At 41.2% G+C, this 24,861-nt stretch overlaps 1 protein-coding gene across 3 annotated transcripts in view; it reads right to left on the bottom strand.

Annotated features, from left to right (window-relative positions):
* Positions 1-4,711: 4,711 nt before the first annotated feature.
* Positions 4,712-24,861, bottom strand: part of LOC131221548 (cysteine-rich receptor-like protein kinase 10) — a 48,044-nt gene continuing 27,894 nt past the window's right edge. Inside the window, exons 2-8 of one of the 3 annotated variants that reach the window (XM_058216828.1) lie at positions 8,758-8,877; positions 7,093-7,223; positions 6,589-6,799; positions 6,217-6,454; positions 5,917-6,067; positions 5,067-5,474; positions 4,712-4,921 (exon numbers count right to left, since the gene is read on the bottom strand). In XM_058216828.1, the coding sequence (XP_058072811.1) occupies positions 5,091-5,474; positions 5,917-6,067; positions 6,217-6,454; positions 6,589-6,799; positions 7,093-7,223; positions 8,758-8,877 (1,235 nt within the window). In that variant the 3' untranslated portion in view covers positions 4,712-4,921; positions 5,067-5,090. Of the gene's footprint in view, positions 4,922-5,023; positions 5,475-5,916; positions 6,068-6,216; positions 6,455-6,588; positions 6,800-7,092; positions 7,224-8,757; positions 8,878-24,861 lie in introns of those variants that run through there. The other 2 variants (XM_058216830.1, XM_058216827.1) reach the window with 2 other exon arrangements.

The raw sequence follows: 24,861 nt of genomic DNA, 5'->3' as shown, positions 1-24,861 counted from the left end.
ACAGAGGCCATAAGTGGACTGCCCTGCAACGTTCAAATTGATTTTTGAATGATTTCTTCTCTGTTCTGAGTCAATGGACATTAAAAACCATCCGTTTCTGACCAAAATTTCGAGGGCAATCTAATGGACGGGGTGGATTTCTTCGAAAACACCTCTGTGGAGCCCACCGATCACGTCAGCGAAGGACATGTGTAGGCTTACACACATCCGCAAAATCCGGAGTTCCGGGCGGTTGTGACCCACCATATTTGATCATATGGCAGATCTGAACCATCCATCATGTAGATCACTCAAAAACGTCCTAAGAGACGGTGTTTCTTTAGAGATTGAGCGAGCAAAGTGTTAAGTTTGAAGGCACCGAAGTTTGCTGCGAAAAAGCTTTCGCTGCGCGTGTGTAGCTGCTGCAACAGCCTCTCCACCACCCCTAGCAGTTATAAAAAACGTCCTACGAGAGCTAGACCAAAAAAAAAGAGGACGGCAGAGCTTAAGGAAAGGAGAGCTTGGGAATTGGAGGGAGGATTCCACGCTGAGAAGCTGGCTTGCACGTAGAAGAGAAAGACAGCGATGTTTGTTTTTATTTATCAATTTTTTATATTTTTCCTTGATTTTAGCATGACCATGCTAGGGCTAAGAGGTGAAGCTTGTAGTCTGATGGGAGAGACTTTGCTTGTGCCTCTTGTTTAGACTGACTGATGTTGATTTTAATTCAATTAAAAGGAATACTTTCAGTTTTTTTTCAATGGTTTGTTGTGACTGAAATTACAATAGATCTGCTATGGTTTTGAGTATTTCTTCCTCCTTTTGATGTTTATGACGTCAGGAAGCCCTGTTGTTCACCATCGTCTCATGGGCATGGTTGGATGACGGTATCCTTCCTAACTTTCATGCATTGTTGATTAGTTGGTAATTAGTTTAATTCTGTTGTTTGCTTTGTCTCCTGGGCATGGTTTGATAATGAAATCTATTCTAATTCATATACCTTTCATCTCGTGAAGACTAGATCAAGTAAGTTCAGTTTGATTTCCATGATTCTTGATGCAGGCATAAGATCTCCTTGATCTCTACAAGTAGATCCTCTGAATCCCTAGTTTCCTTCTTCTGAATTCCTTAAGTTTTAGATTAGTATTTCACCATTATTCATCAATTTATATTTGATTTAGATTACATCTTAGTCTAATTCTAGTTCTACTTAGTTTCAGATAATGTATAGGTATCAGTCCCTTGGGATTCGACCTCGGTCTCACCAAGTTTATTACTACATCACAACCCTATACTTGGGGAGTGAACAGATATGCGCAGAATTGATGCATGACTAGATTGTATGACTCATGCATCTTGCATTATGTGTTGTGATTACCGTACGCCCTAGCGACATTAGGGTCGTAGCCTCTACAGGCATGTCGTGGATGGCTAGATGGGACACCAAAAATATTTGGTTCGAGCATCTGGGCACTTTGGATGTCCTTAGGTGAAAGTCCCTAAACATTCGTGGCCAAGAGACACCCCAACGTCGAGACCGAGTGGATACATGAGCGCCTGAGTGCCGAATACCAGTAGGCTGCGTCTCCCACTGTGTCATGGTCGGTTTGGAGGGGGTGTGGCCTTACTCGCCCGAGGGTAGTGGGCATAACTAGGCTAAGTTTGACCAGCTCGTGATTGGGTCCGGCATCGACCTGCCGGGTAGATATTGCCTGACTACTGGTCAGACGGATGGTGAGGTCTCTTCCACTTGCATGGTCGCGCGTCAGTGGGCGGCGATTGCATGTAAAGTGTACTAGACCCCGGTGACGATCCCATAGATGTATAATACTGATTTGTAGACTGTTTGAGCAGGAGTTGTATACCCAGCATTATACTCATTCATTCATTCACTATCCACTTGAGTTGGTGGTGTGCAACTAATTGTTCCGTGTACTTTCGCAATGGCCAGGATTTCGTTTGGGGCGCACGACTAACTTGAGATCAGGAGCTTACCACATTGAGTCTATCTATCCAAATTTATGTATGGGACTGGTTTGGATAGAAGTCCTTTGTGATAGGCCCCATAACTTGCGATATCACGTACTATCATCCCGACTTCACACTGTAGCTTGGTCATTTCATTCACACCATATATTGCATATTGTATTACATCCTCGGCATATGGCATTTTGGGTTGCTATGTTTTTGCATTCATATGACTTAAATGAGGCTGATGGTATTTGTAGCTCTTCAGAATTGTATAAGGTATTGTATCATCGGTATCTGATATTTAACTCATTATGTCTCCGCATTGCATAACTGACCTACATTACTTTCTCAGTATATGACATTGGCTTGTTATGTCTTTTCATCGCATATCCTGGATTAGGTTGATGATATTTTTATAGGACTTGTCAGTACTTCTGTTTATTCTGATATTGTATAGTTTGTGGGCTTACCAGTATTTAAGTTTACTCTGATATTACATTCTGAGCACGTATATATTACTCACATACTTACACCACCCCCCAAGTTTTCTATAAGCTTATACACGATAGATGCGTGCAGGTGACGTTAGGACATAGTCGTACCTGAGTAGGAGCAGGAGTGTTCAGCCGAACCTTGTGAAGATTTTTATTATATGCATGTATTTTTCCCTTTCAGCATTGTACTCAAATGATTATATTAGTAGATATGTGGTGATGATGTTGTTCTTGTGATTTTGGTATACTTGTGGTTATGCTTCTTATGAGATAAATTCATATTGAAAATCCTCCTTGTAGGATCCATGGATCGAAAACTGACGTATAGGCGCTGGGAGCCGAGAATGGGGTGCTACAGAGGCTGTCAACACCGGATTCAGCAATCGAAAATTTTGTGAGCCCGGTTTCCGAGTTTGGGGCGTGACACCTGCAATCGCGTTTCATGTGCCCCTTCTTCCTGCAATACCAACACCTGTCTTTGTCTTTTGATCCCTTAAACTTCTTCCTTGACTTAGAACGTTCGTGTTTATTGCCTCATTTATTTAGCGATTTTCCTCTTCCTTCAACGTTTAGAGCATTCTTGAATCTTCTGAAACTCCTGATGCCTTTCTTCTAGATTCTTCGCTGAGAATTCGACCGGCCACATCATCGAATTTTAGCTTTGTCGACCCTTAAGAATTGCTCACAGCAATCACCAAACCATCCCAACTGTTTGACAAACTGAATAAGATCAATAACGCCTTGACCTCGTCTTCAAAAACAATGCCAACGGATTCCAATTGGCTCGTGACTGTATTGAACTCATTTAAATGTTCAACCACGCTCCCACTATTTGACATTTTCATGTTGAATAGCTATTTCATAAGAAGAACCTTTTTAGGCGCTGAGGGTTTCTCATACATCGTAACTAGGTTCTTTCGTGGTCTTCACCTTGGATATATTGAAGGCGACGCTCTTAGAAAAAGAGAGTCAGATTGTTCCTAAAGCCTTCCAATCCAATAAAGACCATTAATCATTTATCATCTTCTCTAGTTTCTTTTCTTTTCCACCCAGAGGAATACAGAGGTCCTTCTGATACAAATACTCCTCTATCTGCATCTTCCAGAAGGCAAAGTTTGAACCATCAAACTTCTTAATTCTAGTATTCTCTTCTTCCATCATCGCTCCCACTTGAACTAAACCAATAACTCTGATACCAGTTGTTGCGCAGCACGCCAACAGCGCTATTGAACCAAGATCCAATCTCCGGTCTCACCAACAGACAATAATTAAACAAGAAGAAATATAATGTAGAGATAGAATCAAAGCATACCAAACAAACCACAAAACAGAATATATGTAGAAAAACCCCAACAAGGGTAAAAAAAACTACGGTGCAAAACTTCCGCTATGAAGAAAACGAGATTACAAGCAATATACTAACATCTTCCCCTTGGATGTATAGAAAAAACTCTTTGCATACACCTTAAAATATCTCCCATGACACTAGAATAGTCGTAGGGACCCCTATTTATAGTTTAGGCAACTTCCCTTTCGCACCTCTGCGAAACCGCCTCAAATTTACGCAGTCCGCATTAAATCCGCAAACGAATCTATGTAACCTCGACTGGTCGAGTGGACCCTCGATTGGTCGAGCAAGGGCCTCGACCGGTCGAGCAGCTCGGACCCAAAAAACTGCAGCTTTCTGGACTTTGAGTCGAGCAAACCCTCGACCGGTCGAGTAAGCCACTCGACCGGTCCAGCAGCCCACTCGACTGGTTGAGCGGCCCAGTCCAGATGTGAGTCCACATCTCAACAATGGGGTGGGTCTAAAACACTCGGGCTGAAATCAAGGCAAGTGACTCTAAAGTGGTGTTAGATTTGCTTAATAACAATGCTCCCCCTAGGTGGAGGCCTTTGTTATTGGTGGGTCTGCATCAACGTCTTTAGACGCAGGTTAGATATCTCTATTTCCCATATGCCAAGAGAAGGGAATGGAGTTTCGGATGGCCTCGCTAAGTGGGGTAGCGTGTCCCAAGCAAAGCGCCTCCTCTAGTCTGTATCTGAGCTTCCTCCCTCTATTAGAGGGTGCCTCTTCCTCAACCGGGTGGGGCTCAGCTCTATGAATACCGATAGTGTCTTCTTTTCACGTATCCAATAGGTAGTCCATGACGGGTTTTACGTGTCTTGGATCTACTCAAAAGTAAGTCAGATGTGCAACTCTATCTTTTTCCTCTTTTATGAATATAAAAATCAAGTTTCTTTAGGAAAAAAAAAAAAACAGGTCACCCTTGGCTCCTAGTAAGGAATCTGGTAATGCCTTTTCAAATGACCGTAGTCAAGGACAAAAAAATAACCTTCACCCGTTCTGGTATGTGAAGTGCGGATTTAAGCAGGTAAATGGCAAGTAACCTCCTTTCCACACCTAGAAGAATGACCATTCGGGAAACGGCTATATATCCTGCTCAATGCAAATACAATAAGTTTCAAGCATTCACCTAAGGAAAGTAAAAATAGAAGCAAATTGTTTATTTCTTAATTATTTATAAAAAAAAAAAAAAAAAAGAAAAAGAAAAAAAAAAAAAAAAAGAAAGAAAGAAAAAAAAAAAAAAAAAAAACTCATTGCCTAGTTTACAAACCCACCCATGTTATTGAGTGCATTAATCCCTATCGAGGGTCAAATTCAGTAATCGTCACCTCATTTATGGAATATTGTACTGAATTATTTGTAGACTGTTCGGATTCATTTGCTAGCAAGTGATTCGTGGGTTGTTCGCATTCACTTGATGGAAAGCTAGAATCACTTGCAAGAACATCTGTCCGAGTCCTACTCTCTAAAAAGAACGCTGGTGGGGAAGGAACTGGGAGGATTATAGAGTAGCTATTGAGCATGAGAACTACTGTTGACATGGGGAGCCTTTCAGCCGGTTCATTCTGCACGCAGAGCAATCCCATATGAATGCATCGTAAGACATCACGTGTGGGGTAGTGGTTGCTAAGCGCCGGATCCGCCAACTCTAATGCAGTTCCTCTGGTCCAATGTTGCCATGTCTGTTGAAAACCCATTAATTTGATAAATCTTCAGCTAAATGCATATAATGTGATGAGGCTGGCTAATCTACCATGTGCATGCATGGCCTTTCATACATGCTTCCACATGTCCCAACATAGAGCATATGTGGAATATAAGAATAGTGCTTCAAGTGGACCTTACATGTAGAGGCCTAGGCCCAACAAACAGGCTAGTCCACTCATCCAATGAGCAACACTACAGAAAAGGTGTAGCTAAAACCTTCTTGATTTCACCGTCCATTTGTTACATAAATGTTGGACCTTCATTTGTTTAGGCAAGAAAATCTTCAAGGTTCAGGTACAGTAGATTGACACATCTGCCTATTTGGATTTGTGTGCAAGTCGAGGCGGTTTGTATACTAATGGGATTAGCAAACCTCTAACCACACTAAAGAAAATTACATTGTAAAATCACACTTACATAGCTTAGAAGGTCCACAGAAGGTCCAGACTCAGGAAAGCCTGCATTTCTTCGCCCAGCTACAATCTCAAGAACTAAAACGCCGAAGCTAAAAACATCTGATTTAGTTGAAAACTGCCCATGCATGATATATTCTGGTGCCATATATCCACTGCATCCAATCTACAATCAAACTGCTGTTATTTTTAAATTCATACTAAGAACATAAAACAATCCATTCTACCAATGGATTTTAAATTCCACTCCTATGGTTATAGTCCAGGATTAAAATGAGAAAGGAATTGAAAATCATCAACTTACTAGGTTCCAGCAATGCGACTGGTGTTTCCCTGAGTTTGGTCCCCTCCAAAAAGTTTCGCCAGACCGAAGTCTGAAATTTTAGCATTCATATCAGAATCTAATAAAATATTGCTGGCTTTCATATCTCTATGAATAATCCTGAGTCTAGAATCTTCATGTAGATAGAGAAGTCCTCGAGCAATCCCTGTGATGATTTTGTACCGTGTTTCCCAGTCAAGTTGTACACGTTTGATTGGATCTGTCCTTGGATTGAATAAAATGAATAATCAATATAGATAATAATATAAGCATGATTAAGTGGTATAAAATCCTAATGTGAGTCTGAATAGCTCTTTCAATGAATTTAAAGATTAAGAAGGGAAGAGAACAAACCAAATAGAAAGGTATCAAGGCTTGTATTAGGTAAATATTCATAGACAAGCATCATTTCTTTCCCTTCTAAGCAGCAACCAAACAGTCTTACAAGGTTCCTGTGCTGAAGTTTTGCCACCAATCCCACCTCATTTTTTAGCTCTTTTAATCCTTGAGAGGATCTTCTTGAAAGCCTTTTCACTGCTATTTCTTGGCCGTCAGGTAGCTTTCCCTACAGAAATTTATAGACGAACTTAAAAACCATCTGAATGCATAGGCTCTATAATATAAAGGCGAACAAGTGATTCGAATATTAAGAGGAATTGTAAATGTTAGTGGTGTACATGTGCAATTATCTAGATTTAGGGCTGTTAAGATATTGGTTATTTCTTAAGTTTCTCTCTTTGTATTTATACTAGATTGTTATTAGTAGAAATATAACTTTCCATCATGTAGTTCCAAGTTCTATCAATAACAACATTATCCAAGCAAGAAAGTGGCCTGCCTTGAGAGATTATGTATTACCTTGTAAACAGGACCAAACCCGCCTTCCCCAAGCTTATTGTCATCAGAAAAGTTATTTGTGGCAGCCCTGAGGGTACCGAAATTAAAGAACGGAGAATTCGTGCTTGGTATCTCATCGTCATCTTCGCTATCTGCAAAAGAGCACAGATCACAGACAAGATTACGAATAACTTTTCTAACAAAAAATTCAAATTGAGGCCGGGTCCAATACATAATTTCACAAGTCAAGCTGCTTAACATGCAAATCAACATCCGGTGCCCGTTGTGTTGATTTAATGACATCTAGCCCATCCATCATGTGCGACGCCTCCTGTTCTAATTGGCTTCCAAAACTAACATCGATCTAAAAGTCTGTTGGGACATACAACGTAAAATCCTGCCTAAAATCTCTAAAATCGCATGGGCCACCTAGGCTTTGGAACGGTTTGATTTTTTGGCTGTCAATTCACCCCTTTCTAGATGCAACTTCCGAATGGATTAGATTGAGTACAAAAAAACACAATGGGCCGCACATACAGTCTTGAAGGTTTTTAACGGTGGACATCCCTATTCCAACTGTTTCCTGTGGTGTGGCCCACCTGAGTTTTGGATCCGCATGATTTGGGCGCTCCAAGGAGAAGAATAGAGGTGCAAATGATTGGCTTTGGATGTCACAAATACCATTTTTTGTGGGTAATTCTTAAGATGGCCCACTGTTAAGAACTGAGATCTAACGGATAATTCTTGCCAGAAGATTTTCCATCTAGACGTTAACAGCTGACAATTCGAAGGACACTAGTGGCATCTGTGTCTGGTGGCTGCTGTGTGGTTGGTGCCTAGTGTTCTATGTGGAAGGATTACGAGTCAATTTGTGGTTGTGTCTTGTGTGGCAAGGTGGAAGGCTAGTGTGTGGGGGTGTGTGTGCGTGTTTAAAAAATGAAAAAAGTAAAAAAAGAAAAAGAAAGAAGAAGGTGGAAGGCTAGTGTGGCTGTAAAACAAAAATAGCAAGGGTGATGTGGGGATGTCTGTAGGTCGTGTCGGTTAAAAATTGCTGATAATGCCCATATGATAGGTGGGGCCTGTTTTTCCTTTTATGGGGCCCACCCGAAATACCAGGTTGTAATTTTCTCTTGTCAATATAATTTAGGTGGGAGATTCCACCTGCTTTCTTAAATAAATAAATGTGATTCTATATTACAAAGGGACTCATCGGAAAGTGCGGATCATTTCCTTGGACAACACAAGTGAACCGTATGATTTACGATGAATCTTCAGAATCACTTTGCACTGACGATCTAACCATCCAATTGGCTAGGAACACAGTTCCTAAGATTTAATGCTAGACATCCACCTGGGCCATCCATCATGTGGGTTCACCGTTGATTGATAATGACTCGAAAGAATCATTCTCATTGAACAATCCTAACTGTCCGTTCAATGGCAACAAAATGGACCAATATTCATTATATTGGGAAAGCACAGATAATTAATATGGATGGTCCATAGCGCAGGGCCCACTTCTGATTTCTCCAAACCCTCAATATTCACTTTGATCTAAGTATCGGATTATTCATTATAAAATAAAGCATTCTACTCCATATTGCTTAAAGTTAAAGCAGTTTCATCTTTTTGGGAAAAAGAAAAATAAATAAATCAGTTAACTTCCATTGATCTCGAGTTACATACCAATTCTCCTCTGGAATGCCTTCCTCCTCCGCAAGCAAGTGCAGATGACAGTGACTACAACCAATGCTAAAACCACTGGGATGACAATGGCAAGAACTGTTCTCGTTCTGTTATCATTTCCTGACAGGAAAAAAAAAAAAAAACATTTTGTAATAACCCAATAAAATTAACTACTAATCGAAACAAATTATTAAAGAATAAAGAGGAATGCTCAGTTCATTTTTTAGGTGCTCGCCTCTCACACGTGGAATCTTAGCGTGTGTAAGAGATTGAAGCCACTCATTAGATGTCTCCATCATTAAGAATACATAAATCAGGCGCATCTGATCATCAGCTGGGGCACGTGTGTGCATTGATTGTAGACCATGGGTCTCTTTCTGTTGTCCATCCCTTTTCTATTGGCATGGCATGCTTGATGATCATGTATGCCTGATTTTAGGCATCTACACAGTCGGGGACAGTATGATGAGTGCATGTATCTTTCGCATCTGTGCTGGAGCTAGGGCTAGTAATAGATATCCATTTATCCGATTATGGGAGATAATGAACCCGAGAAAGTCGGGCATAGATCTGAGATTTTTAGGGGTTTAGTTGAATATCCTGTTACCGGACTTCTAAGCTGTTCGAATACTAATATTTCGATATTGATATCTGCTTACCGATTCGGGAAGGGAATTTTTATAATTTACTTAATTAATAATATTTTTAACCAGAATATTATTAGATACTCACACACACACACACATATATATATATATATATATAGGCAACTTGGAGAAATTGGTACAAGGTTGTAAAGAATGCATAACACAGGCAAGAAAGAGCCAGATCAAAGTTCTGTCCATTCAGGGATTGCATACACGGCCAGTTGCCCATCATGGTAGAATGGAGCTGGGTCGCAGATTCCACAATCTTCATTTTCCAAGAGCTTGAACCTGAATTTGGACTCTCCAACACAACATTGTCACAGCACGAAACAGTTGAGTCAACTTCAAGACCAAGAATCATCATCTACTCAGTCAACTGGTCAATCTCATCATGATGCGGTGAATGTAGGGGGAGGAAACTTGCATGGGCATTGCATGTCGGGACAGTCGGGTATGAGTCAATCTCTCTTCTGTTCTTTTTCAAAGAGTCCAGAAAGATTCAGCCCTTCAGATAGTGAAATGATATCCAATGCGTTCAAAAATGACGGCCTCCCGTCCTTTTCTTCCTTTTGGTCTGATATTGTGCAATCATTTTTGGGATTTGGCTCTAGTATCTTAATTATCAATCTACGAGCAGCCGATGAAAACCAATCAGGACATGTGAAGTCTGCCCTGTACATCTTCTTATATAGGTTCATGATATTAGGCTCGTTGAAAGGCAAATAGCCTGCCATTAGAACGAAAAGAACAACCCCGCACGACCATATATCAGCCTTCGCCCCATCATATCCCTTGTCGACAATTACCTGTTTGCCTCGCTGCTGAACTGACGCTCAGCTCCCACTCTTCCTTTCTCTTCTTTTTTCTTTCTTCCGTTTTCTTCCTTTCTTTTCCTCCTTTCCCTTGCACCAATCAACGGTTACTGGACCAGACCCTGGTCCGATCCAGCCTGCGGTGTCCCAGGTCACCACTCGTCAACGGGTCGAGTGGCAGCCGCGACAGCAGCCGCCCCTGTTTTCTCTCCCTTATTCCCTCCTCTTGTGTTAAATATTCATATGGAATAAATTATATTGTATGATGTTGACTGATAGTTGATATTGATGATAAGGTTGGCACGGTGACTAGGACTTCATCTTTTGTCAAATCAGTAAGTTTTGTTTGAACGCCCAAGGACTTGAAATACGATAACAACTAATTACCTCTTAAAAATTGTTCTCTTTTCTTCTATTTTTGGTATTTTTAAACAATTTATTAGGTATTTAAGTTATATTTTTAATTAGATATTAGTTGTATATCCAACTTTTTGGTGCTAAGACTGTCTTTTACCAATATTTAATTTCTTTGGATAATATCATATTCTCTGTCATATTGAGATGCCTAATGAGATGTCCAAATGGCATAAGATCTACTCATATCTAACCTGTTTACTTAGTCAGAATGTCGGGTTTTCCCTTCATCTAAGTCCGTGTGACCTGTTTTTTTTTTTTATTTAGAGAGTTTATATTCATTGCAAAAGGAGCTTACAACAGGGGTAAGGACTGAGATTTTGGATGGGTCCGAACAGAGTTGGGCCCACCTATCGTAAAAAGCTATAGAATGTTATGGGGAGCTAGAAAGGAAAACACTAAGCCGTCAAAATCACACCTCTGTTAGGTTTCCCAATCCCATTTTGTCCAGGAACAAGAACCCACGAATGATTTGGGGGAGGTCGTCCCTAGCTCTGTAAAAACGATCCACCTGGGTGTCACCGCTCATTCGAGCGAGGCCATCTGTAACCACGTTAGCCTCTCTGGGGGTGTGGGCCACGCGCACCTCTAAGGAGCTTTTGAGGGGCTCGATTCTAGCCCTCCAATACCACATAGGCCACAAGGGTCAGGCTAGATTTGTAAGGGCCGACACCACTAAAGGAGAATTACTTGTCTCCTCTACTTTTGAGAAGCTCAGCCTTTTAGATTGAGTGAGCCCATCTAAGATTGCTCTAATCTTGGCCCGCATATTGGTCCCAAACACGTATCCTGCTTAAACGTAAACAGGAAGTTCGCCAAGCTATCCCTTCCGACTCCCCCGCCCCCCGATTTACCCGGGTTTCCCCTAGCCAATCCATCAATGTTGATTTTGATCCAGCCTGGCTGGGGTCTGGCCCATTGGACTATCTGAACTTTTATCTGCTTAGGGGCTGGGAGAGGGATCCCCAATGCTTTAGAAGTGCGCTCCAAGGACGTCTTGAAGGGCTTAGGCGAAGGCAGGAGCGGGGCGATCAAACTAAGCCATCTGTAGATATTTGCAATCAGCCCAAAAACTTGAGTGTCAGCATCATCGTAGCGAGCTGCATTTCTAGCTTTCCACACCTCTCATAAAGTGACGATGGGAATTAGTCCCATAAGGGGCGGGTAGGCCTTGCCTACACATATGGAAGAGGACCAATAGAGGTTGGCTATTCCAACGGTTGTTGAAGGGGCTGGTTGGGACATGTTAAAAAGCCTCCCAAAGTGATCCAATGTTAACCTTGCCTTGTGAATGGAACACGGTCGGCGAATCCCTCCCGTTTTGTCTTCCTCGCAGCTCTCAACAGGTAACCACACCTCTTCCTCGGATTCAAATTTCTGTTTATTTGTTGGAAACCTATCTTTCGATTGTATACGGAAGATCTATGGGGTATTTTTGGGCGGTATGGTAATTGCTAGATGTTTACATCCCCAAATTTTAAGGTATAGAGAAACCCAGGGGCTACGCATTTGCTCGATTTCGATATGAACAAGATGCGATAGTGGCCAAAGATATCTTGAATGAAAGGTGGATCGATGGTAGAGTTGTATCCATTAGATGGGCCAGATCTGCTAAACCCTAAATCCAGGATGCTAATTTGAGCCGCCAGCCAGCCCAACGCACTAATCCTCCCTCGAGCCGTTCTTATGTTGAGGTGTTATCCTCTGCTAAACAGACCCAGATCAAGGTGGGCTCTTTGGACATCTCCTCAATGGCGGACCTGCTCGCTGTGGAGAATCGGCTCCAAATTCTGAGTCTCGGTCTGGTGGGTAGAGCTATCGATCAGGGAGTCTCAATCGTGTGGCTACAGAACTCCATCAAGTTGTTGACCTTCAAAGAAGTAGGTACTGAAATCACCAGGATCACTTCCACTAGTTTTTTGATTCTCTTCCAAACGAAGGTAGATTTGTCAATCTTCCTCAATGATACTAAACTACACAAGCTAATGGGATTATCTTCGGTTGCCAAATGGTCCCCTAATGAGGTATTTGCCAAGTAATATGTATTCGAGTTCATCTGGTAGGTTGCCTTATATCCACTCTTACTTAGTTATTTCATTGATTCATTAATCTTCATTCAAATATTGGTAGATCCAGATTAGATTGTAAATCAAACCCATATATTGATGCAATCAAAAGCCCTAATTTTGATCCGATACCGTATCATTCTTATAATTATATGTTAGGATTCAATCCTAAAGCCCAATTGATATCCTAATGACACCAGATCACAACACAATTTAAGAGGTGAGGGATTACCTTCAAGCTTTCCACCATATATCATAGGAAAGCTATAGTTTGCAAGTAGAACATTAATTCTTCGAAGAAATTCATACATAACATAATTAGATGCTTTGATTTGTATTTTCTACATGTGATTATAAATCCTTACATGTTGAGTTCATTCATAATTTAGAATTACCTTAACTTGAATTAGATATATATTTCTATTAATTATGTGTATAGTTTGCTTTGTGACAAGTAGTTTGAAATAATTTATTATATGGAAGGAGTTGAAGATATTCATAATCCGATTTTCATCCTTTGAGACATGTGACATGATTTCACTCGCCGATGGCTCAATTTAAGATACGAACTATGTAGATGACGTGTGTAGATCGCTTCATGGAAAGATTATGTGTTGTGTTGTCGTGAACATACCTTTTTAGACTATAATTGGAAACTTAGTTGGCCTATGTGATTGGGCTTTATACCATTATGATTATGACTTTGGATGTCACTTTGTGACTTATTCAATTTCTTAAGTTGTGTGGGTAAGGAGCCATTATTTTGTGTCCGCTTGTGACTTGTTTTTGTGCCTTAAGTGGTATGGGTGACAAGTCCTTTGTTTCGTATCCATGATAAGATCTGTTGTTACAATGGTTATTAAATTCATCATGACATGTTGATTTAAAAGGCTACTAAGTTAAAATGTTTCTTATAATTGGTAGTTTTGTAAACCGGATTAATAAAATATTGGTTAATCATGCACTCATGGCATTTGTGATTTCTAGTGATACCGGAATTCATTTGTAGATTTTCGAGTCATCATGCGAAGTTCGTTTATGATTTCTGGGTGATGCTAGAGTTCACTTGTTGATTTCAAGTCATTGTGCTAAGTTTACTTACATCATTTGTTTTACACACATGTTTAAGCTGATCTGTATCCATGCATCCATATATTAATTAAAATTTGTATTGTAAAAGTAATTATTGTATTTGCTTTGTTTATTTTTATAAACGATACTACATTACTAAGATGGATGTACAATCTTGGGAGGGAGGAGGAGTTTTAACTAAGATACTCTCTCACCTTTTTTAAGTGTATATACACCAACAGATGGTGCAAGCGTAGAGCAGTGAGATGAAGAACTAAGAAAGCAAACGAGGACCCCACGAAGGAGCCATACATGAGTGCGGCATAACGTTTCAAGTTGAATTAGTAGTTGGACTGTTTTACACTTTTGTAGGACGCTTAACTTTAATGGACCATTTGGTTTATGATAAGTCCCAAGCGGATAGGACACTTGGATTTGATTGATGTGTTTATTGCAATTTTATTACAAATAGTGGTTTATCTTGCTTTTGTTTGATGCCTATCATGTAAATGTAAATTTTGAGTTGTATTAAAATAAATTAAGTATAACTACATTACTTTCTGTAATCTAATACTCAAGATTTTGTTCCTAGAGTTCAAAACCTCGAGCTACAAAATTCGGGACATTATAACACCACGAGAAACAATGGTGATTGAATGCTGACCATTAAAAACATTTTAGGGCTACCGTAATGTTTAAGTAGTTGCGATCGAACTTATTGATTAGGTCACACAAACCAATATAAATTTAGAAGACAAATTTGGGCTTTATCAACAACTTTTGTGGCCCCCTATAAGTTTTTAATTGTGGGCATTCAATCACCATTGTTTCTTATGTTGTGGTCCACCTGAGATTTGGATCTACCTCTTTTTTGGATCATGCCCTAAAATGAGCTGTTAAAATGGATGAACAATGTAGATATACCATGTACATCATGATGGCCCTATAGACCTTTTCCAACACCGACTTGTAACCACGTTTGTACTATAGGGGTTGAAGGAACTTGTGAATGGAGAAGTGCGCCCTCCATGATGTTTGTGAGAATTCTACCTCATCCATTCATTTTTCTAGATCATGTTAGTACATGGGCCCAAAAATGAGAAAGACCAAAACTCAAGTGGGTTGCACCATAGGAAACAATGAGGATTGAACATGCACCATTGAAACGTTTATGGGCAGCATAAGTTTTGGATCAGGCTAATATTTTTGTATTATCAACTAATCACAGTAGGAATAACCTTATGAATGGTATGGATGGCATATAAACATTGTGGTGGACTTAGGGAGGTTTTAACAATAGGCATTTCCCTAACCACTTTTTTCTTGTCATGGGGCCCATTTGAGTTTTGGATCTACCTCATTTTTGGGCCCATGTCCTAACATGAATGGGCATAAAAGATGGACAAATTGGATTCTAACAAACATCATGGTAGGCTCCACCTAGCTTCATGTCCTAGGAAGTTACAGTAAACTACTTGGACAGATTGGATTCTAACAAACATCAAGGGCAACATGTTCCTGAAAAGAGTAGTTTTGGGCTACCTAAGGGAGGTCTAGTCCTCTCAGGGTGTAATCCTTTTTTTCTTTCATTTTGTTGACAGGATAGGTGGGCCATCCCTTTTTATCGCTGGCCCGGCCCGAATTAGTTCTAGCTTTGTATAACCTTGCTCCCGTTGATCAATGCAACCTTTTTATATAAAAAAAAAGTTACAGTAAACTACCTGGTTAAAGAAAAATGTGGTAAAGGAAACTTACTTTCTAAAAAGTCTAGGTGAAAAAATAGAATGCTAATGTTGAGGAAAAATTTGCCACGAGAGAAATTGATTTTCTTTCCCTTTTCTGCAAGAGGCCCTATAAGAGCCTTATTTTGGAGTGCTCTTTTCTATTTCATCAGCTGATGTATTTGCTGTTTCTTGGTCCTTTCAAAGTTATGTGATCATCTTGATCCTCTTGTCTGTCTATTTCGGTACTAGCTGATCAGATCTGATGATTTATCTCAATAACGTGTTGGAGATCCTTTTGGTTACATTATCATGAGCTTATGGTACTGTTGGTGTTGCGAAAATACGTCTTAATTGACTTGCAATATATAAATACCTTTAGGCGAGTGGCAAAGATTAAGGACAACCAGTCGTGGGCTTCTCAATCTATTTCATTAATAGTTTCTATGTTATGATGAGGGCATTCTCAAGTCACTCCTTCAGGCATTTTTAGGTGTTTCTAGGGTATCCAGGGATCACCTTATTAGAATAATGTATATTTGAACGTTCTAAAGAGCATCATAATTTTGGATAGAATCTATTTAGCAGGCCAATAAATTTGTTAATTTGGCCCATTAGATGTTTCCAAAACTTGCCTGAACCATACCCTAAATAACTTTTACAATCGAATGATGGGTGTTGGGTCTGAAAACTATTTTTGATCGATGCTAGATTAAAGTCAAAGAGTAGTTTTGATCTTATTTAGGATGAGTGTCAACAATATCATTGAGCAAACTTATAATAATGCCCACTCCATACAAACCCTTGAGGGTAACGTGGGACTCATTTCGTCAGATCACACTCATCATCTACAATTAATATAACTCGTCCTTTATTTAGAAGCTCAATTCACACCAATGGCCAAGGTCATCGTAAAACATTATACCATACTTGGTGCACACAAATGGAAAGCACTCCGGGTTTTCCAATAGCTAGAAAAATGACACGTTGAGTGGATTTTATTAATTTGTGAACAAGATACATACTAAACTAATGTTTGGCATGGGCCCTTAAGTTCATCCCTAGGAAACCCTTAATTAATAGGTAAAAGTAGAGTAGTGATAGCCACAACTTACACAAGCTAGGTCTTTCATCTTCAAAGTATTAAGATCATCTATCTAGTTGGAAAGACTAGTGATAATCATAACTTACATAAGCTAGGTCTATTAACCCTAATATATGGTCTTTCATCTTCAAAGTATTAGGATCATTGATCCAGTTTGAGAGTCTAGTGATAGCCACAACTTACAGAAGCTAGTTGGTCTAACTACCATGGGTCTTACATATCTGAGAGTAAGAAGAGATTAGCACTCTAGGACCATTTGTGCCTAGTGTAAATGTTATATTAGATTTGTGGTTGACTGCAGATGTTAGAGTTATTCCCTAGAAAACTAATATAAGCCTTAATCTACTAGCTATGTGGAAGTGACAATGGTGATCTCAACAATAGATTATGATGGCTAAGTGTCCATGGTGGACGGAATAGTATGCCTTAGCCAATGTATCACCTTGAACATATATTAATGTGGGTTATGTGATGAGTGACTCCTCTAAGATGTTCTTGGGGACTTTAGATTGGAAACAATGATTATCAATCGAGGAGCGCTGTGGTCCATGGGATCTCGGCATCCTATTATACCATGAAAATTACAGATCCTATGACAAAACCTCTAGTCATCGTATCATGATACAAATGGCCATCATGTGTAAGGGGACTAACTTGGATTAAGATGAATAGCCTCCATTGTTGGGACTAACTCAATATTGTTACACTTTTTCCTTAACCCCAAATAGGAGTGTGGGTGTGCCATGGGAAAAGGTTCTTGTTGGAGCTATGGACACTTATATTAGTGAATGAAGATCAAGTCACCAACTTGGGAGTCTATTATTCTAGATTATGATCAGACATGATGTTGCATAGAAAGTTGATTAACTCTTTAACTTGAGAATGTGTAGGGGTCACGAACCCGATTGGGTGGATATAACTCTCTTTATGAGGCTACAACATGGCCACAAAAAATTGGTGTAGCTAGGTACACTCATTAAGGTCCAGTGATTCTTTCACGAGCCACTAGGAAATTCACTAGGTTTAGTTAACAACATGTTTAAGACTGGATCTACAAGATCAAAGGCTCATCCAATTATTTACCATTTCTCCTAGCACTTAAAAGATTTTAAATGACTGTGTAAAGGTCTTCTCCTATTGAAGTTTTGTTTTAATCATTAATTATTTTTTTGTTGCAATTTATGATGATCTGATAGCTTAGATATGATGATTTACTATGTAATCATTATAGGATATAAATATTTGGTGGAAAACAGTGATAGTGAAAGGATTTGATCATATGTACATGTATGGATAAAAGGTTAACAACTTTGATTCATGGTAGTATACATAAAAGTCTTTAGGATGGCAGTACATTATATAGTGTGCACTCTAAAAACCCTAGCTTTCTCCTTGACAGAGACCTAAGAGACGAGAGAGAGAGAGAGACAGAGAGAGAGAGAGATTCCGTATCCCATATTCTTCTACTTGGTGTAGTTTTTCGTCTTCTATGTACACATGTATTGTTGGGGCTCAAATATTGCATATCAGACCCCAGTTATTGTCTGGATTTATGAACATGGTATTGTCCGATTTAATCGTGTTTTTGATGCAAGGTACATTTGCGAGCTTGGACTGAAATAAAGTGCTCAAAGTATGAAATTGATGCTTAGAATTCATCAAAGCATGCGACGGACCCTAGGAGACTAAGATCGACAGATTTGCACACCAGAGATCCAAAAAAATCGAGAAACTAAAGCTTAAGTAGCCCGAAAGACGTCTAGAATGTAAGATCACAGGGTTCGCACCATTTTTTCAGCTCAAAACTCCATACGCAGCTTGAGGACCATAAATGAACTGTACACGTCAAATTTGAGCCATCAGATCCCTGTATAAGTGGTCCAACAGACATATCAGCCCCTTAAATCCTTAAGTGGGGCCCACTTGATCTCTGGATACACTTTAATTTTGGAATAAACGCCTTAAATGAGGCGATAAAACGTATGGACAGTACAGATTTCTCACTTACACAATAGGCCTCACTGGCAGCTGAAAGAACACAGAGCACATGTATACTGGATGTGCACCGGACCGCTTGAGCCGGTCAAACTCGTTTTGACTGAGTCTTCTTCACAAAAAGGGAGACCATTTTCTTCTCAACAGCGTCCGCATGGACGACAGTTGGGATTCACTGTGGCCCAACATCAGGGTCCACGTGGATGATCTGGATCGTCAATTCGAAGTGGAATGAGCGAAAAATTAAGACCTAGGTGGAAAATTTCCAAGAAGCAGCATGTAGCAGATTTCAACTGTTCAAACACAAGTTGGACGACAAAATGGAAAAAGCAAGTGAGCCACCTCAGCAGCACTCCAAAACTGACCATCTTAAAGCGTTTTTTCGAGCTGCAACGAGTAGATGGAGTGGATTTCTTGTACATCAGCAATCATGCGCCCCACCATCGTCACAGCGTAACAATTACGCAAGCCCCTGTTTTCGCACGTCCGCGAGTTCCAGATGTTCCGGAATCTTGTGGGCCACCACCTTTGTTCAGTGGGCAAATCCAAACTGTCCAGATGGAATCCCTGTCACGCCCCAAACTCGGAAACCGGGCTCACAAAATTCCCGATCGCCGAATCTGGCGCTGACAGCCTCCGTAAAACCCCATTCTCGGCTCCCAGCGCCCATTCGCCAGGTTCCGATCCTGGGATGCTACAAGGAGGATTTTCAACATCAGTTCAATTAGTAATAAGCATAACCAAAGGCATAACCCACAAACAACAACCAAAAACTCCATCACATTTCCACTATAATCAAAAACTTTACAAGTACAATGAGCATAAGGGAAATACAATGATGATAGACAAAAAAAAACTCCAAAAGATCAGCCACGCGTCCAAGCCTCAGCGCTGCTGCGATCCAACGTCACCTGCACGCAACGGTCGTGCATAAGCTTATAGAAAGCTTAGAGGGTGGTGAAAGTGTATACTCAAGGTGATAATGTAGTTATGCAGTATCAAAGTAATGCGGAACATGCTGATGAATGCTAAGAATCTCATTAGCCGTACCAAGGCCATGCAGTGCAAAGAATGATGTCGGCCATACCAAGGCCATGCAATGCAAAATGCAAGTCAAGCATACAAATCCTCATCTAAGTCCACATGTCAATACTACTCAAATCTGGGATATCACCGGGGTCTAGTACACTCCAAACCAGATTGCCGCCCCATCGCGCGTAATAAGGTGAGCGAAAAAGACCTCACTATCCGCCTGCCAATATCGGGCTCGGCTCGTCAATAGCGGACCCATTCCTCGAGCTGGTCAGACTCAGCCTAGTATTGCCCCCTACTCTCGGGCGGGTAAGGCCGCACCCCCTTCCAACTGACCACGACACACTGGAAAGCGCAACCGTCTGGTAATCGGCACTCAGCGCTCATGCATCCACTCGGTCTAGACGTTGGAGCAACCTCCTGGTACCATAAGGGTTTAGGGACTTTCACCCAGGGATATCTATCGCACCCCATGTAGAACAGTATTTCCGGTATCCAATCCTGCCAACAACGATGCGTCTGTGGAGGCTATGGCCCTGATGTCGCTAGGGCGTACGAATAATATCACACAATGCAAATGCATGAATCACACTATCCATCATGCAAAGCAATCCTGCGCGTATCGTGTGCTCATGTAGGGCAACACCCCCTGTATGGGAGCCCCTAAACAATCTGCCCAAAGGCATATGCTATGATCAGTCATTTCTCATATCAAGCATACGTATGATGCATATGATCATGAATCATGGAATTAAACATGTTATATAGGATAGATGATATTTATAATGAAGATGGGCCTAAACGGCCTACACATTACACGTATGGGCCCAAGGGAAAGTCATAATGCGGACATTTAACCAATACTATACTTGCAATGGGGACGTCAAACCGCCATTGCTCCCAAGGTACTACCCGTCGTAAACATCATTACATAAATCATGTTGGGATCACACATTGCAATGGACCTTAGGTACATCCCATTGGGCCTTAAATACGTCAAATGGGCCAAATCACATGGGCCTTATATTCATTAAGTGGGCCATATCAATGGGCCGTACCAATGGGCCTTATGTACATTGCAATGGCTATAACCCGTGGGCCTTAGAGTGCATCAAATGGGCCTAATCTTATGGGCCTTATATGTATCAAATGGGCCTCGCCAGTTGGGCCCCATACGTGCATCAAATGGGCCTCAACCCATGGGCTCCTAATACGTTAAATGGGCCTCGACCCATGGACCTTACCTATACATCAAAGTGGGCCTCATTCATGGGCCACAAGCAACTGAGGTGGGCCTTACCTATATGTCAAAGTGGGCCTCAATCATGGGCCTCAACATAAGTAAGTAAAATATTTATATACATATATATATATATATAATATAGTATATAATATACATATACATAATACATATAATATTACATGAACTATAATATTATATATATCTATATATATATATATATATATATATATATATACATATATATATATATATATATATATATATATACACATACACACACACACACACCGTAGAGCTCATTTTGACCACACAGTGGGCTCCACATATCACAGTGGGCTCCACGTCCACTGTCCAGCGGACGGTGAAACACATACATCATTGTGGACTCCATGTGGGGCCCACCATAATGTTTACATTCCATCCAAACCATTGATAAGGTCAAGCAGACCTAGATGAAGGGCGACAAAATTTTTCACCCTGATCCAAAACTTCTGTGGACCCAAAAAGGGTTTCAAAGGTAAATGTTCAATCCCACTATTTCACACGGTGTGGGCCACCTGAGTCTTGGATCAGGCTGATTTTTGGGGTGGGCCCATGCCAGGGGGTGGCCCACCCTATGAACGGTTTAGATAGTATATAAACATCAAAGTGGGGCCCACGGCTACAGCCGTGAGAGGCTGCCCAACCGACCGTCAGCTGGACGCTGACGCAGGTAGCGGCAGGCGCGGCCTGCTCTCTGACAACGGCAGCAGCGTTGCTGCTGCCCAAGCTCTTTTTTTTTTTTTTTTTTGAGATTTCCTATGGTTTTTCACAGGTGGGGCCCACGTCCGATAATCCACTCCGTCCAATGGCCCTCCATGGCTCTAGACAAGCAAAACAAGCCCAATATTGGGCCTGTTTCGGTGTATAGAAGCAATATGGGACATTTCAATGGTAAACTCACTGTTTGCCATGTTATGGCCCGCCTGAAAATCTGATCGGTCCCATCTTTGGACTCAACGCCTAAGTATGGCTTGGGAAAGGAATGGATGGTGTGGATTTAATACATACATCAAGGTGAGGCCTACATAAAGGGGCCACCCAAAGTTCAACCAAGCTATTATTTGTGTTTTCCCATTGCAACGTCCAGCGTCCAGAGACGCTGGACGGTCTGCCATACAAGTGGCCTGCTCAGGTGGGCCACCACTGATGAATGATGAGGGTACTATACTTATAAGGTGGGCCCCATTCAAATACAATACATACTACATGGTGGGGTCCATTCAAGTGGGCCACCTAACCTTATAATCATCACAAAAAAGACTAAAAAATAAAATAAAATAAAAAGAGAGAGGGATAGAAAGAGATAAAGGGTGAGATCCGCGTGATGGAGGGACCCCGGCACTATGGGCCCTCCCTTGTACTAAATCATACATCGAGTGGGTCCCATTACATGTGGGCCCATTAAATTAAAATTCAACGGTAGAGATCCCTTCTCCACTAAATCAGACGGTCTAGATGACCCTAAATATGCAAGAAGGTAAACATCATGATGGGGTCCATGGAGAATGGCCCCATCATGGAATGATCATGATGATCCAAGTGGGCCTTTGGCCACATCATAGGGTCCAAAGTGAGATCCGAACCATTGATCGGTTGGCCTCACTTGGCCCATCTTAAAAACATCAAAAACTATCCTATCCAAACACCCACCGCTTGATCTTCTTGCTCCCTTGGCTTCCTTAGTTCCTTGAGCTCCTCTTTGATGGAGGAAGATGAGAAATGGATGGTTGAGATGAGAGATGAAGGGGTGGGAAAAGTGGGCCTCACAAATGAAATTTTCTCACCATGGGGGACTCATACGTATGGGACTTGCTATGGGAGAGTTTGAATGAGAGAGAGACTTGTAAGGGAGAGAGAGAGAGAGGGAGAGAGAGATGGGTGATGGAGTGATGGGGGATGGTTTGGGTTGAAAAATTGTAAAGGGGGTATGGTTGATGTTGAAAATGGGAAAAAGAGGAGTGGTGAGGTGGAAAGAGGGTAGACTTTTGAAAAAGGTGGAGATGGGTTGTTGTACTTAAGGTATGGGATGCTTTAATGGTTGATTGATGGGACTAATTGTAGAGATTCCCTCGAAATCCGCAACGCGCGGTGTTTCTTCGAAATAAACGCTGATCGGCATCTTCTAGCCTGGGTATCGGTTCGGTGCGCAAGTCACGGCGTTGGAACCGCGGCGACGACGCGGTCGCTACGATATAACTTTTGGACCAAGCCGACGTCGGTGCGCGGGACCTGGCTTAGGATCGTGCGCAAACACCGAATACGATGCGAAGGTTGCCGAAATTTGACCGGAAGGACCGCGGAAGCTAACGGAGCAGTACGGATTAGGACACGGGTCTTACAATCCCAATCAGAGCAGATCCCATCCAAGAAAGAAAAATAGTGGTTGAGACGTTTCGCATCTCAAAATCGCGTAACAAACACAAACTATTGAGTTGTTTCTCGCACGCAAGTCGGTTTCCAGTTCTGCGTAAAGAGCTGCATAAAGAGGAGTGCGTAACTCCTTCTCACCACTCAGGCCATCTGACCGACCTTCCTACCTCTATAAAAGAAAGAAAAGAGAAGGGAGAGATTCATCTAATTTTGGGCTGGACGTGGAGTAGAGAGTGTAATATTTATTTATTTTTATTTGTTTATTTCTGCTGTTTCTTTTTATGTTTAGCCTAATCATGTTTATTCTTGTAACGCCCCGTGTTTTCGGGACCCGAGTATAAGACTCGTTTCCCAAAAAACCCGAGTGTTAATCTTAAAGGATGGTCAAATTCACATGTTTTTTTTTCTTTTCTTTATCAGAGTAAGCAGATGAGCGTAGAATGGACAAATAAGTTAAAAGGGAAGTTTAAATTTTCATTTAGAATATACAAGTGGTTACCCATAATGACTTATACAAACCAATGTCCCCATCCTCACGAATACAAAATGAAATAATATTACATGTGAAATAAGATAAACTACAACAATCTTGAACTGTAAAATCCTTTAGCAACCCTTAGCAAATAGAATCATGCACCCTTGTCAACCATAGCCTACTCCTCACCAATATACGGGGTCACCTGCACTACCTGTACGGTTGTATATTTGATGGATGAGTGGCCAGCTCAGTGTGAATTCCCCTTAAGATTACACACCGCCGCATTAGGTAAGCATAGTTATAAAACAACAAGGCAATCAAAACAATACATGATGCAATCTTTTTAAATGCATGGATGCATGAATGCACATAGGCCTGGGGATGCACATCCAGCAGGACTTGGGCTCGTCACCCATGCAAATCATCGACCTGGGAAAATCATCCAGTCGGACAAGGGTCGATAGTCGGTGGTCTGGGAGCTAGCGAAACAATACCTCGAAGATCCTAAGGGCACGTGCTACAGCATCCAGATTAGCTACCCGTCATCGCCAACATACTATGGATGCATGATTAGCCAAACCGTTATTAGTCCAGTTACAATCAGCCAATTTAGGTAAGCTCAAGGTCACTACGGGGAGCTCAGAGCCCAGCATAGGCCGACAGCTCAGGTATAGTGTCCCATTACCACCATCCCCGACTCATGAGGCTACCACATTAGGATGTTTAATGGAAAACCGTCGACTAGTAGTTAATCATATTACAACATATGGGGCTTGCCATCGCATGGTTGCACAATATAAAAACATCGAGCCCATATAGGGAAAATACCAGGACAAGGATACATACGGCGATATCAAAGCTAGACACATAAGACAAATATCAAAATAAGCCACATAGGGCGAGTATCAAAATCATGCGATAAAAGACCATCCTTGAAAACCATTGGACACAACAACCCGGGATGGTAGGCCCACATCATTGGTTAATTTAAACCACCATTCAATAACCACAAAGCCGAAGGTCCATTACTATCACAACCAGTTGGGTTACATCCCAAGTATGGGTGTATACATATGGGTGGGGGTTTCCCACTGGTGTACCAATTCAA

The sequence above is a fragment of the Magnolia sinica genome, chromosome 12, assembly GCF_029962835.1.
Source record: "Magnolia sinica isolate HGM2019 chromosome 12, MsV1, whole genome shotgun sequence".
In the NCBI taxonomy this organism is placed as follows: Eukaryota; Viridiplantae; Streptophyta; class Magnoliopsida; order Magnoliales; family Magnoliaceae; genus Magnolia; species Magnolia sinica.
The sequence above is the reverse complement of the archived record's forward strand: the minus strand, read 5'-3'. Positions and strand labels throughout refer to the sequence as shown.